Source organism: Cetorhinus maximus, chromosome 12, assembly GCF_964194155.1.
Source record: "Cetorhinus maximus chromosome 12, sCetMax3.hap1.1, whole genome shotgun sequence".
NCBI lineage: Eukaryota > Metazoa > Chordata > Chondrichthyes > Lamniformes > Cetorhinidae > Cetorhinus > Cetorhinus maximus.
The window spans coordinates 37003329-37019181 of NC_135890.1; the positions used below are offsets into that span (position 1 = coordinate 37003329).

General features: G+C 40.7%; 1 protein-coding gene across 3 annotated transcripts in view; it reads right to left on the bottom strand.

Moving 5' to 3' along the window:
* tafa5a (TAFA chemokine like family member 5a) overlaps nt 1–15175 on the bottom strand; it is a 492732-nt gene extending 477557 nt beyond the window's left edge. For 2 of the 3 annotated variants that reach the window (XM_078553347.1, XM_078553348.1), the window contains exon 1: nt 14517–14765. In XM_078553347.1, the coding sequence (XP_078409473.1) occupies nt 14517–14607 (91 nt within the window). In that variant the 5' untranslated portion in view covers nt 14608–14765. Of the gene's footprint in view, nt 1–14516 lie in introns of all 3 variants that reach the window. The other variant, XM_078553349.1, reaches the window with a different exon arrangement.
* Nucleotides 15176–15853: the final 678 nt, after the last annotated feature.

The window sequence follows — 15853 nt, forward strand, 5'->3', positions numbered from 1 at the left end:
ACAGTTGGAGAAATCAGAGAGAGGAAGAGGTAACAAAGACAGGTGGGTTATCATTTCACTTGGGTGCCTTGTCAGCCCCAAACTCTCTCACAGATCTTAATGGAAAAGTTGTTCAAAAAAACAGACATCAGATAAAATTAAACTGAAAACGATGCCTCTGCCGTTGAGAATAAATAAAGAACTGTTACCACAATGTGTTGCATAGAAACCACATCAAATCCTTCTAAGTGACTGACTGAAATCCATAAATTAATTAGAACCTTTCAAGAAAATTTATTCTACCACAGCTATTTCCCTCCCATAACCACAGTCATACAATTATAGGGCTTTCTAAAACACAATTTTCTTTCAATTTTCTCCCACTCCCTTGGCTGAAGATGCTGAGTCCACGCTGAGAGTAAAGTTAATGAATGCTTGTCACTCTCCTGAAGTCAATAGTCCACATGTGTGAAATGAAGCAGCAGGAAGACATCACAACCAAGTCCGATTCTGTCCTCGCCTGATATGCACTGATTAATTCTCCCAGGGGGAGTCATTGCTCAACAATTCAGCCACTTTCTTTTTAAAGACCTTTAAATTATTGTAAAATATATTAATATGTACAATCCACACTGATTTCAATTAAGTGCACTAGGAGGTATGGATTGCATGAGGACTAAAAATTTGAAAAAATTTGAAAATCCTGAACTCGATCATTTCAGGGAATTAAGAGCTGGGTCCATAAGGTAAGTGCATTTAAAGCATTATTTGTGGGCCAGGAGGGGCAGCAGTATTTCCTCCAGGCCCAAAAAGCTTACCTCTGCACCACGCTAACTCTGCGATTGGCCAAATTTCCACTTCCACAATCTCAGCCCCACCGCCCCCACAACCCACCCCCTCCCCTCCCTCCCACCAGTCAACAATCTCTGGATCGCCTGATCTACCCCCCTCCCTATGATCTCTCCCTCCCCCAGACCACGGAATTCTCCCATCATAATCATGATTTTGCCCCCCACCCCCGACCTTGGCTATGGCCCATGCTCTAGGCTTTTCCGCCCAACAGGCAGACAGTCCCTCAATCTGGGTTTCTCATCCAGTACTCCTCCTGTGCTGCCTCCCTGCTTCCCCATAAATATGATGGCCATTAATCTGTGAATTTTACAGTACAGGATATGTTGGCAATAAATTAAAACCAACCTCAGGGTAATCTAGTAATTGCATTAGACCATCAGCGATATGTGCCGTTCCTAATTATTTATTGAATAGGGTGTCTAACACAAGAACTGTATATGAGGAGCCTAAATAGGGTGGATAGGAAGGACCTATTTACATTAGCAGAGAGGTCAATAAGGGTAAATGGTGGAAGGCTTAGAGAGGAGTTGAGGAGTAATTTTTTCACCTAGAGGGTGATGGGGATCTGAAACTCATTGTCTGAAAGTGTGATAGAGGTAGGAACCCTTATTGGATTAAAAAAAATACTTAGGTATTTATTTGAGGTACCTTAACCTACAAAGATATGGACCAAGAGCTGGAAAGTTGGATTAGACTGTTTAACTCTTTTTTCCTTTTATGTCATAAATTGTTCTATGTTTCTAACAATTTTTTAGCTTAAAAGGAAAATGTCCATTCCTCTGATTTTCCCCACAGTACTATTTGTGCAGTGCTGGTGACTCTAAGCTTTCCTTTGTTCCAGAATTTTATGTCTGGAACTGCTAGTCAGATGCAATCTACAAATAAGTACTCTGTTTATTACTTCTTGTTTAAAATTAGTGAATGGAGAAAATTGCAGACATTTGTGTCAATTTACACATGTGACTATGAAGTTTCTGCTCAATTTCCAGAATGGATTATTTCCTTTTCCATGGCATGTTCACCCAGTAAACAGTAGAAAATTAAACCAATGGCTCCTCAAGACTTGCTCATCATTTTTCTAAGCTTCAAAACAGTCTGGACTCAATGCAATAAGCCCTTTAACTTTATTTATTGAACTAAACAACTCTGATCATTTCTGTTGCTCTATACATTTCATCTGACTGTAGAAGGAATCAGTTTACAAATCAAACTAAACTTCACCTGACCTGGTGGTGAATTTCTCAAAAACAGACCAAGTTAAGAATATTGACATGTGTACATGGCACATTTCAAATCACAAGAGGCTTCTACTCCTTTACCCCCAGGTCTTACCACCATGCAGTAGGTATATGGCACAGTGAGTTAACTTCCAAAAAACTAAGAAACTCATGACAGTTTATGGGATCCTGATACTGCAGAAGCCCAAGAAGGTACTTTAGGCCCACTCAAATTCATAGTCTAATTCATAACTAAAATAAAAGCAAAATACTGCGGATGTTGGAGATCTGAAATAAAAACAAGAAGTGCTGGAAAAACTCAGGAGGTCTGGCAGCATCTGTGGAGAGAGAAACAGAGCTAACATTTCAAGACCAATATGACTCTTCTTTGGAAGGGTTCTTTGAAAGAAGTTCTGAAGAAGAGCGATATTAGACTTGAAACGTTAACTCTGTTTCTCTCTCCACAGATGCTATTGAATTTTCCAGCACTTCTTGATTTTTTATTTCAAATTCATAACAATAAATCAATAAGAACATAATAGAATGCACAGCACAGACTGGAGTCCATCAGACAAGACAACCTGACAGCACAAAGTTCTACTTTCCACACCTATCCATGACAACGTGGATTGAATTCTTTAATAATTGCAGGATAATGATTGTTATGTTATAAATGCTAGAAGTTACTATTGGTGATATTGGCTGACAAATTGTTAATGCATTCCTATGACCTTCGTCTGCCCATTAACTTAAAGGCAGAAGTCCACTTATTTTAAATGAGAAAAAAGCTCTATTGAAAAAGCAGAGATGGATGTCACACAAACATATTGAAAATCCAGCTGCTGTTATCCCTAACGGCAATTTCTAATCTCATGTTTATAAGGTTTTAGAAGCAGGTGACCTAAAAACCTACTCCACCTCCATAACTATACTGAAGAGGAACTCCTGACAGCCTGGAGGCAAACGTGCCTGACTCCATTAGGTTTCCCGAAATCAGGCAATTTGCGTAACATTGGGAAGACACTCACAGGGATATATGCAATGGTCGAGCACTCTCTAGGTAGGAGCAGTCGGTCCAGCTGAAAGCTTCAGAACAAGCTTGCAAACAATTTATTTACCAGAAAACCCAATTCACAGGGCTCAAATGAGCACTTCTTTTTAAGAGCTTTATGAACGATTACAGGTTGAAGTCTTCCTGTGGTCCCCATTTCCTCCCAAGAGATAAAGTATGTTTATCATTTGCAGGCAAAGCTATGTGCTGCGGGCACCAGAGGTAGTGGGAATTCTAGCCAGTAACACCATCCCACCTGTTCTGTCTCCGCTTATTTTGTCAGGTTTCAAAAGGGAGAGGAGTAATAATTAACCACTCATTCCCCCACACAAGGCATCCTGACCTCACATCCAAAGGGGCGGAAGCCACGGTGACCATGTACAGGCCTGATTTCTGCTGCAGTGATTCTTTATCCACCCCAGTTCCATTAGTCAGGACACAGATGCTCAGAAAGTCTGTCAAATGTACAGCCAATGTTTGGTTACCAATTAAAAACAGGGAAATATTAAACAAAATAATGGTTTGCAGTGTGTGCTTAATTTTGAAATTCCAGCTGAAAACAATGGTTTTCAGGTTTTAGTCCCTGGAACAGAAGGGATCAAACCTTGGTTCTACTTGCAGCTTAATTTACAACAAACGCAAGTCACAACACTCTAGGTCTGCCTTTTTGTCTTATACATCGTATGGTCAATCATATGGGCTGTATTTAAAAGAATAGCTTTTAGGGCTGAAAAAGTTTTGCAGGTCGACATTATTTATTACTTAGTGAAATGTTTATGACATATAGGGCGTGGTTGATAAAAGAGATATTTTTCCCTTCTTGAGAAGAGGGGAAAGAGTGAAATTTAGCCTGACCTGCCTGGAGGCAAACTGACAGGATTGGGTCAGCCAGCTTTTTTTTTTAAGCCTTGCTCGAAATTGGGCAGAATGTAAAGCAAATAATTCAGGGTGACCAATCGTTCCCAGTTTTACGGGATTGTCCTGTAAATTGAACATTTGTCCACCAGTACATCTCCCCAGGTTGTCTTTTGTTCCAGGACAGTGATGTGGGAGACTGCTGGCAGTCTCCTCTTGCCTTTGCCTCTTTCACACAGGCACACTGGTGTCCCACTGTTGGCCACAAGGAGGTCAAGGAACACAGTGAGTGGGATTGCGAGTGATGGCAGATAATTGGGACTGCAGCTTAAGTAACCATGCTGGGAGATGCATGGCAGCAGATGCTTGAGGAAAACTATGCTCTCCTACCCCCCCACCCATGCTCCCACATCTTTCCTCCGCACCACCACCCTTCCCCCACTCTTATACATGATCCAAGTGTTCCATTTTCTCTCTTAACAGTTGGGTCACCGTGTGGCCAATCCTAATATGACAGCTATCCTCTAGGCAGGTTGGGTTAAAATGGCCCCCTGTCTTGAGCCACTGTGCACTCCACTGTTGGATTACCAAATATTTCTTAATTTATACCCCAGTGAACTAACAAAGAATTGATAAGATTACAGATGTATAATGATTATTCCCACTAAAAATAGTAAATTGCATAAAACTGTATGTTGCAAAATCACAAGCGACTGTGATTGCAAGTAAACTGAAACTTGTAGGAAAAAGGGCTATCAGTGCCCTTATCCAAAAAAATGAATATCTAACTTTCAGCTTTGTATTTTACACAGTTGTTTTAAGGAAATATATTTTCCTATGTACAAAAGAAATTTAGCTCTGGATCATAAAAATTTTAATCTGCTCTTTGTTATTGGATCCCAGCTGTAACATCTGCAGCAAATAGAAAAGAAGTTCTTATATTTACATAGCAGCATTCACAATCTCAAAGCTCCTTATACTTTAGGAGTACTTAATTGTCTGTAGTCATCGTTGTAATGGAGTTAAAGTGGCAGCGCACCATAAACTCCCACAAACAGCAATGAGACGACGACCAGATAATCCCTTTCAGTGATGTTGGTTGAGGGATAAATATTTGCTCAGAACAATGTGAGAATGTCCTGTTCTTTCTGAAATAGTGCCAATGGATCTTTTACATCCGCCCGTGAGGACAGATAAGGCCTCAGTTTAACACCTCATCCAAAAAATGGCACTTCAAACAGTGCAGCACTCATTCAGTACTGTGTGTTGTCCTCAAAGCTCAGGGGAGAGACTTGAACCCACAATCTTCTGGCTCAGACAAGAGTCACAGATCACCTGACAACTGAGAACCAAGATATCTTCTGACTTGTTTAGTTTATGATTTACACTCAACATTGTGACATCAGCTCAGTCTGCTTTATAACAACAAAGAATATAAAGATTTGATTACTAATTTTAAAGTCTGCTGAAAATAAGGTTTTTTTTTCAGTATGATGATAACTCAGCTACTGAAGAAGCAAACTGAAAAATACTGAGGGGAGCGGTTGGGAGGGGGAGGGCTGTTTCTGATCAACAATGCATTAAATGCCTCCTGCATTCTTTGATACATTACAGCAGACCTCCGTGATCCTCCTGAGGACTGCCTTTAGGAATGCACTGCCTATTTACCAGTTCAAGGGCAGACAAGAGATTACTGCAGGAGTTCAACAATTAAATTGTTCCTTAGCTGTTGGCAACCTCTTGACTTTGTACCTCTGAGCAATGAATAAAATTTTACACGTACAAATGCAGCCTACACTGCCTGAAATAGTCAACGTTTTTAAGATTTGTGTAGCCAAAGAGATGGATACAATTGGACATCTTTGTTTAGGAAATTTCCTTTCTGTGTTAATTAAACTGGTAACTTAATTAGCACCAGAATCAATGCAGATGGCAGTACCAGTGTGTTTTTGGCAAAAGCTCTAGTTTGGCTAGGCTTGCTTGCTGAATGCACTACCCCATTTATAGTGGTGCAGTAAATTTGCATTTGCTATGAATTTGCAGAACAATCGCAGCAACTGGTCCAGTATAATTAATGGTGTGCAAACGGCAAAGCAAGAAAACCATTTTCAAGCTCACTCACTGGTCGAGTTTGAGGGCTGTTTTGTCTTTCAAGCCGGCCTGAATTAACTGTTCAGCCCAGCGAAAAACATCAATTTAGTCAGGAAACGTGGCCATTAATAGGAAATGAAATTCCCCCTTCATCTCAGCAGAACAGGAATGTTCAGAGTTAGGGAAGAGTCCCAACATGTCACAATAAATCGGAGGCCATTCACAAGGAGAAAAGAAAAATGGAAAAAGCTGGGCATCGACTTTTTGATGAGATGTGTAAACCAGCAATTTGCCTTGTTTTTCATTTTGCAAGGTTGCAAAAGTTATGCGTGGTAAATTGGTAACTGGGAATCTGCCAGCCTCAAGTGCTCAGGATCAAGTTTGGGAATGAAAAGTGGAATTTCAGATCAGCGGGGTGTAAATGGCCATTGCAAATCTACTGAGATTCAAACAGACAAAAATAAACTTTGCACATATGTTGGTAAGAAAAGGTAATTCCTTCCCAGTAGGAATGGTCAGGAGACAAGTCTCCATGTGAAAGCTGCTGCAGCAGCTTCAGGAGGCGAACAAGCTAAGGAAAATTATTCAGCCAGAACACAGAAATAAAATTTGCACACATCCCTCGACATACTGCTGAAGAATGTGTCTGACCATTTATTTTTCAACTGTCTCCAAGGTATCTGCTGAACTCCTTTTCAGTTAGAAAACACACAAAGTGCATGCAGCATTTCCTGCAGAAAGGCCAACTGTCCCAATTATCTCTATTTATATCATTATATTTTACAGACTTCAATAATTTTCTGTGCCCATCATAAAGCTGCAATGCTGCATTCTGGGGGTGAAATTGGTCTATGCCAGCAGCATGAAACGGGCTCGTGGTAAATTGGCTGCCTGTTGTAGGCTACGCCAATTTTTATTTTCCACTGACTTGGAAAAATATTGCCAAACTTTTTACATTCAAATCAAGTAAAAGCAACAGTGAAGGTAGGAAGCGAGTCTCCGAAAAGAGTTTGAATTATCGTTCTGTGATTCTCAGTGGAAAGAAGCTTCGGCGCGGTGAAAAATCAGCTACTGATTTATTACAAGCCGGTTTTGCACTGCTGGTGTATACCAATTTCACCCCCTCTTATTCACCTACTTGCTAACAAATGCCAGGATCATATTTTTAAAAGTCTTCAATAATCTTTGGTACAAGTAGAAATGTGGTACATCTCTTAAGGTTAATAAGAATATATGCAATTGATAAACAATACAGGGCATTGTAGTTTAATGATAGTGCTTACAGCATATCATAGTGAAACAAGTCTATAAAATGTAAGGTTTGCCATTTATTAGTCTTCCAAAGGTGCAATGCCCAATGCTTAAATAAGTTAAACATTTTTCTTTTATGGAGTAAGGTTTAGTGATTCCTTTAGACAGCCAACTACATTCATTTTTTAGCTCTCGTTGTAGTTGAGGTTTAACAGAAATGTTTAACTTCACAAGAAGTTATTTAAAATAGCTGCTGCTTAAATATCTGATGCAATATTATTGTGGCATCAAGGCTGTCATTCTTTTTGAGAACAAGAGGTTCAATGGTTACTTTTATTTTCCCTAGCTTTGTGAGGATCAGGCAGACAGAGGCTTGTAATTACCAATCACCGACCTCTCTGCAGATCACGCCTCAAATCTCTTTCTTGCAAACATTGAATGCAAAGTGAGAGAGAAGAGAGAGAGTGTGTGGACATTGGGTTGAGGATTAGCAGCGCAATGACCTGCATCTCAACATTAAAAAACTGTGGGTGTGGAAACCTCACAATGCATGTATCCTATTCTTCTGCTCTCCCTCAGAATCAAGATCTGAAAAGGGATATATTTAAAAGCTCTTTCCCACTTACCCGAAGAACAAATGTGGATTGTTTCATTACTGTGCACAGCTTATCCATTTGATACAGCACAGCATCTGGTGACTAAATGTTTGTAAAAAAAAAGGAAAGAAGAGAAGGTAAAAATGGATATTATCATCCAGTTCTGATAACAGAGTTAACAAAATTGGGTCATATAGCTTCCATTTTAAATTTAGGGCACTTTTTCCAATATAGTTCTATTTTTGTAGGGAAAGCATTCCCACAAGCCACTTCCTTAGCAATGAAAAGCATAAAAAGGGAGGGAAAACCTCTACCTCTGGATATACTAGCACCAAGTTTTAAGACTGTCGTTGTGATGGCAGGCTAGCTTTAGCCTAATGGTATTCAACCTTTTTCATACTGTAGTTCAAAATGAGTGCAGCAGATTAGTGACGGTGTGAACTTGAAATCACAGGAAGTCAGGACAAACTTGTCTGAACATCAGAAGTCCCTTCCTGGGTAATTATTCAGGGAATTTTGACAGATCATACGGACTCTGTGCTTTAAGTATCAGATGGCTTAAACCTTAAAAATACGTTGCAAAGAATTGATTTGTTAATATTCATCAGATGACCATGCACATTGCCGATAAAATAAAATTGGAACAGGATTTTGGTCCCCAATGACACCCTCCCAGTGATCCACATTTGAGTCACAACCCATAGGTTAAGAGTCATCAGTTAAATTGCCGTATTGTTCATAAGTCAGCTCCAAATAAATGAACAGATTTCGCTTTGTCATGTTGACAATGTTTGATCACATTGAAGGTTCAATGTGCATGTTGAACTAAAATAGAAAAACTGCAAAATCTAGGGAGTAAATTGCCTTTCTGACAATTTTGCCAGAAAATATAAATATAATTTTTAAAAATTCCCATACTACCACTGGTTTCTCCTTGAAGTAAAAAGCGTGTCGTGTGTTTCTCTGGAGCCACTCAGCAGCACAGAAACTGAGTTTTTCCATGTGTCACAAATTTCATGGCCACGATGCACCTGAACAACAGCAATGGGGAGTCAGTCTATTACTGAGGCTGTATTGATTAAATGTTATGGAAGCAGAGCACATGTTTATTTTCTGAATGATGATATCACACATGCTTTTAATTTCATCATCTTCCTTCACCTCAAGTTCTCAACTTATTACCCTCTCTGAATGCTGGAGTCAATTACTGACTGTACCCATGGTAAAACATGAATGTCACTGTGTCAAGACATGGAGAAGAGCAACCACAAAACTTGGATCTATCACATGACATGCAATGCATGCATTTAAATACGTCATAGGAACAGAACTTGAATTTGCAACCTGTCCTTTCAGAGGAGTGACGTCTACCAATAAAGCTACATGTCTTCCCCCCAGGTTATTCCTGGAATAATTGCTGCTAAAAATGCTACTCGCAGACCTGCCAATGGGATGCTAGTGTATTTAGATTGGATTGTGGGCAAAACTCTAATCCTTTAAGTGCTGACTCCATGAGGGGTCTAATTTTCTTCTAACACTTATCATAATTTTTTTCTCATTTGTCTTGTTACTGCATTCAGTTATAACAGTTTCCAACTCGCAACGTTCTTGAGATGCAATCTTTTATTTGTTTTGTTACAAAACAGAGTTTACTAAAATCATTACAACAAAACGTTATTAAGGCATTACATGCATACACCATTACCTCGAGTAACACATTCTGAGATGAAAAAGTCACCTAAGATGCTGGGCATTAGACATAGGACAGAAGTCAAAGACAAACGGACAAATTGGTGGATGAAGTAGCAAGCAGAAAGGGTAAACTGCGATTTAAGAAAATATATTTTTTGGTAGGCATTCACTCAAATATCTTGCATAACTTTTAGTAACTATTAGTATGTTTATAGCAAGAGTTCAATGAGATTAGTAAATAAATAACACAATGATAAGCCTATTGATAAACAGAATGACAAGATGGATATTTGTTGGACAGACTCAGGTAGGTAAATAAACAGATACGTAATTATGAACACCTCAATAAACTTCATCTCATCCAAAACCCTGCTGTCCATATCCTATTTCAACCAAGTCCTGCTTACCCAGCACCTCTGTTCTTTCTGACCTACATTGACACCCAGTGCCAAAATCATAGAATCACAGGTGGATATAGCACAGAAAGAGCCCATTTGGCCCGGTGCACCAGGTGCGAACTCTTTGAAAGAGCTATCAAATTATTTCTACCCCCTGGCTGTCCCCATAGCTCTGTATATATTTCCCTTTTAAGTATTTATCCAAATCCCTTTGGTTAACAATCAACATTGGTCATGATTTTGAACACTTCTGTCAAATCTCATCTTAATTTTGCCTGCTCTAAGGAGCAGTAACCTCAGTTTCTCCAGCCTTTCTATGTCATTGAAGTGTCTTATCACTGGTACTATTCTCTTCTGCACTCTCTAAGGCCTTTACATTCTTCCTCAAGTATAGCACCCAGAATTGAATATAATATTCTCGCAGGGGAATAACCAGTGTTTTATAAAAGGTTTAGCATAATTTCCTTGTTTTTGTACCTTATTCATGTATTAATAAAGCCTAGGACCCCAAATGCTTAAAAATCCTTTTCAACTTGTCCTGTCACCCTCAAGGATTTGTGAACATACACTCGAGGTGTCTCTGTTTCTGTATCCAATTTAAATTGTTCTATTTAGTGTATATTGCCTCTCTGCATTCCTCTTATCAAAATATATTACTTCACAATCCAGAACATTACATCCAGTCTACCTACGTCCCTCTGAATTGAGTTACTATCCTCCCCATTGCTTGTTAAATTACAGAGTCCTGTGTCATCTGTAAACTTTGAAATTATGCCCAGTATACCCGAGTCCAGGTCATTAATATATATTAAACCTTGGGAAATGGCACTATTTACTTTCCTCCAGTCTGAAAAACAACTATTCATCACTACTTTCTGCCTTCTGTCCCTCAGCCAATTTTGTATCCATGCTGCCACTGTCCATTTAATCTCATGGACCTTAAAAATGCCTCCAATGTTAAAATCTCATCGGTGTGTGTTTAAGATCCTCCTGACCTTGACCCTTCTTATCTCAAACACCTTCCAGTCCTGAACTCTGTTCCTCTGACTCTGGTCACCTATGCATATCATCCCTCAGTCATTGGCAGTCATTTCTTTAGTCTTCCAAGTGCCAGACTGTGGAAATCCCTCCCTCCAGTCCTCCACCTTCCTCTCCTCAGTTGGGTCCATCCTTAAAATCTACCTATTTGATGAGGCTTTTAGTCACCCAGCTAATATCTCCCTTTTTAGCTCGGAGTCCATGTTTATCTAATTGCATCTCTGCTATGTGCTATGGAATATGTTCCTATGTTTACGACACTGTTTTTATTTCAACAATAACTTTCATTTGTACAAAGTGCTGGAAAAATTCAGCAGGTCTGGCAGCATCTGTGGAGAGAGAAATCGAGTTAATGCTTTTGAGTCCAGCAAAGTTCCGAAGAAGAGTCATATGGACTTGAAACATTAATGCTGCTTCTCTCTCCACAGATGCTGCCAGATCTCCAAAGTTTTTCCAGCACATTCCGTTTTTATTTCAGATCTCCAGCATCTGCTGTGCTTTGCTTTTATAATTATGTTGTTGTTGCTGAAGGCGGTCAAATTTTCATTACGTTTTACAGAAGGATTTTTAAAAGAAAAAGTGGGCAAAGTAGCATAGCCCTTACGTTCAGTGAAGATGACAAGCATTAAGTTACGAAGATGGATCAATAGAGAAAAAATGTGACTAACAATAGAACAGATCACTTATAACATGTGAAAGTAATTTTATGATGGGACCCAAGGGTTTGCAGCATAATTAAGTATAGAGCAATGATTGTACAACAAAATCCCAGTCCGAAATCCAACAATTCAGAGTGTGTGATAAATTCTAACCCTCCCTATCAAATTTCACATTTATTTCCTTGAATGAGGGTGAGATGATTACAATTTCTCCTTGCTTTATCAATCATAAATTATTGAATTAGGCTCATTCACGAAAATAAATATCATTTGCAAGAGGTAACATTGACTACCCACCAGAAAGATATTTTAAACACCATCTCACACATATGCCTGAACTTTGTTTTGAGACACCCAATTGATTAAATTTGCTAATAAGTGTATTTCAGAGTATTCATCAAGGACAGAAAATCCAGATTCAAAGCATGTGAGAAGTAGGTTTCATTAGGCATAATAGGCCAACTTAATGGAGACTGAAAAGTAGAGACACTCACTATTTAATTATGAGTAGCCTAAGCTGATAAATAACATTAGATCATATAGGTGTTGCGTCATTTGCAGCATTATGAGATGAGAATAAAATTGGTTAAAATACACCTAATTAAAAATAATGAGTGAAGAACATTTCATTTATAATAATAGACTTACAACTGGTGAATCAGATATTGAACAAAAATCCGCTAGAGCATTTTAAAAGGAGTTTGGAATGTTAGATGAGAAATGTGTATGGTGCTTGGAAGAAGCTTTCTGTAGAGGAAGCGGTCTCCTCTCACCAGCATTCCAGTGGCTCAGTATCATGTATTTCAGGAACCTGAACTTGGGTAGAAGCACAGATTCTAGTGAGCTGCCAAATTGTTATCAGGGAGTGCATACATGAGTGCACTAAGTCAGATACATCAGTTATCAACCCTCAGAAACATACTGTCAGTTCTCTCAACAAACACTGAAGTTTTAGAACATATCTATCCAGTGGTTACCCAGTAATATTCCAGGTGGTAGCTATACAGATAGACAAAAGTTCGAGAAACATCACTCCTTTAGCTTTTCTGTTCAGAGTGCTAGCTGGCTGTATTATAAAAAAAAGTTGCTTTCATTTCTCAATTCAATAGTCAAAATATTACTGAAGCATTTTACTTATGAAGTAAAATGAATTTTTTAAAAAAATCTCAAATCAAACAGATTACTTATTAACAGGCAAGATTCTCAACTGAAGTTCCATTCCATAATCTCAGTCCGCAGCCTCTGGAAGACGTTGCTTTCACCACACTGTTATATTACTTGGATTATAATGATACATTCAAATCACAGCCAGCAATAAAATACTCTCCTAAGTACCATTCGATTTTTTTTAAACGTGTGAATTTTAATTAACTCAAGGTGTACTACAATTTATTCATTCTTTTACTTCTGATATCCCCGTGATCGCCCAAGTTCCTGGATTGGTATTCGATAATAAATAATAGGCCAGTACACGGCAATTGCTAAACTCTGACTGGGTGCCAGGTGTATTGTGTGCATGCTGAATTCCCGAACACAATAAGTGTCATAAACAGCAGAAAGCGCCTTATCCATAATCTGCATGGGTTGTGTACTGTCACATGGGATAACTCGGCAATACTGGATCTGCAAACCCTCCTTCGGCAATTGACAAATGCCTCCAAGAATGGTTCTGCCCTCACAAACGCAGAATGGTGCCTGAAGAGACGCCAATGACCAAGAAGCAGTAATTCTCCTTTTTCACTGCTCGGTAAAACAGAGTTTCCGAACAAAATGTTGCATTCTGCTTTGGCTGCCAGCAAAACAAGCTACGCACTTGGCGCAAACAAAGTCTCGGAATGATAATACAAACTTGGTACGAAATATGACTCGACGGATCGTCAGTTTACACTGGAAAGTGTGCAAACATGGAAACGAAGTTGTCTCCGAAGGTTAAAAAAAAAGGCTCCTTGCGCGAATCATTGTAAAACGATTAATTATAATGTCTCCAAATTAAGACAAATTGTTAGCTCGAATTAAATTACGTGATAACTTATTGATTCTTAATTCTGGGCGGTGTTTGAGAAATCAAAGTTTCCACTAAGCTAACTCAGACTCTTAAATCACTTTTTTCCTGATAAATTCAGTCAGACACACTTGCAGGATGACAAAAACAATTTCACATTGCACCCAACAACGGCTCCTGTCGAAAACCTGTCCCATCTTAACATTAAATTGACGTTCTGATTCCTAAGCCTTTACACATGAAGCTGATGTACCAGCAAATTCGTCCTTCGCAAATTTAGCCCCCACTGGAAACTTCTGACAGGGAATTGGAAGTTGAGGAGCAGGTGGAAACAGCAGAGCTCGGCTTTGCAGAGTTCGGCACTGAAGGCAGGCTGGCTCCTTTATGTGGTGTTCCAGCGCCCTCCACTGAATCCCCAACTCCACTCCTGGGGAGGATGAACGTGAATCCTGGCTCCGCTCTCCCTCTCACACGCACCGGTTAATATCACACCACGATATCTGCTTTGCATCTCCCAATACCTCAACTCAATGAACCCCCTCGCTCAGTGAACACAACTGGCAACTTTCGCGCGATCAAAAAGGCAAAGCCGGCGCTACCAATGTAACATTCGTGAGAGATCTGCAGCCCGACCGAATCCAAAAAGAGATAATTGAGGGTTTCAGGCTCCAGCTTTGCTTTTTTTTTCCCCCCTACTCCCGTTTTAAAAGGACGGCGCATCTCTTAGTTTCACCGTCACACCGCAAATCTAAAAGGGGCTGCATTACAAAAACAAGTCAGAAAAGGGAAGGGGGTGGGGAAGAGGGTGCAAAGATAAATAACTGAAAGTGTTTACCTTCTTTCAGGAAGTGCGAATGGATAACAAATATAAGGACACAGCAGACAGCGGCTCCGGCCAAAGCCCACACAGCTTTCAGGAGCTGCATGGTGAGAATCCCCCCAGCAGCAGCGTTACTCTCCCCTACACCGTAACATGGAGAGAAATGTCCCTCCTCCTCCTCCTCCTCGGACCGAGAGCTGTGGCCCAGAGCCGGTACAAGCCTTCACTGTGGGGAGGGGGTCTCGCTGCCCGGCTCCGCTCGATCCATTCAGCCGCTCCCCGGCTCTGCTTTCAGGGACTGAGGTGCCCACTTGGGGAGGGGTGTGGGTGTGGGGGGCGCTGAGCCCCTGTCTCTGACTGCGAGCAGTTCCTGCTTGTTGTGCGAGCTGAGATGGAGAGGACACTATCCCCCCCCTCCTCCCCACCTCTCCCTCTCTCTCTGCTCAGCAGCAGCCGGTCTCTTCACTTCACTTTATTGAAGCGGGCCCGGTACATCTCTCCCCTGCAGCCGAAGGAGGCGAACGCTGCCCTTCACAACCTTACACCCCCACTCGCCCTGTCTTCTTGACTCACTTTTCTTGGGGCTGAGCGAAGAGCTCATGGTCTCGGGGTGGCTGGCGACTCTTGTTCTCTCCGATGGGTGATGGTTCTCTTCTCTTTCTTAAACCACAACCAAAAAAAAAATCCACCCCCACACACCCTGGTCTTCCTGGATCCTCCTCAACTCGCCACTCCCAGCACTGAAGAGCAGTCAGTTGAGGAGCCCTTCCCTCACTTGCTGTGTGGATGTCTCTCTCTGGCTTAGACAGGAGCCTCTGTTCATTTCACTCGCCCTCCTGCTCCATGGATAGTGCCTGGAGCTGGCAAGACGCTGCTCTCTGTGTCTCGATCCCCAACCTTCACTTTATTTAAGCCCCCGTCCCCGGCTGAGGGAGCTGGGCGAGATCTTCAATCCCCCTCGGGTCTGCTCTAACCTTCCTTTCAGAGCTGCTTGGCACCTTTAAATACTTTTTTCCTCCCCGCAATCTCAACTTATTCTTATATCTATATACATATATATATATATATATTAAATCCGGAGACTTCTCCACTGCGACCTGCCAGCCTCCTCTCACTGGGGGCAATCTCACTTCAAGTCTGGTTGTGTCAGGGAAATCGCTGCTCCTCCTCCGAATTGAAGGGCTCCCTTTATATCGAAGCCAAGCTTCTGGTCTTGCTGCCAGGTCCCCGGGATTGGAAAACGGTAAGGTAAATCCTCTCCTGACGTCAGACGGAACACATCTATCATAGGAAATGGGCTGGAGAGTGTCTCTAGTCAGAGAACACCTCAGTCTTGCAACATCATGTCAACT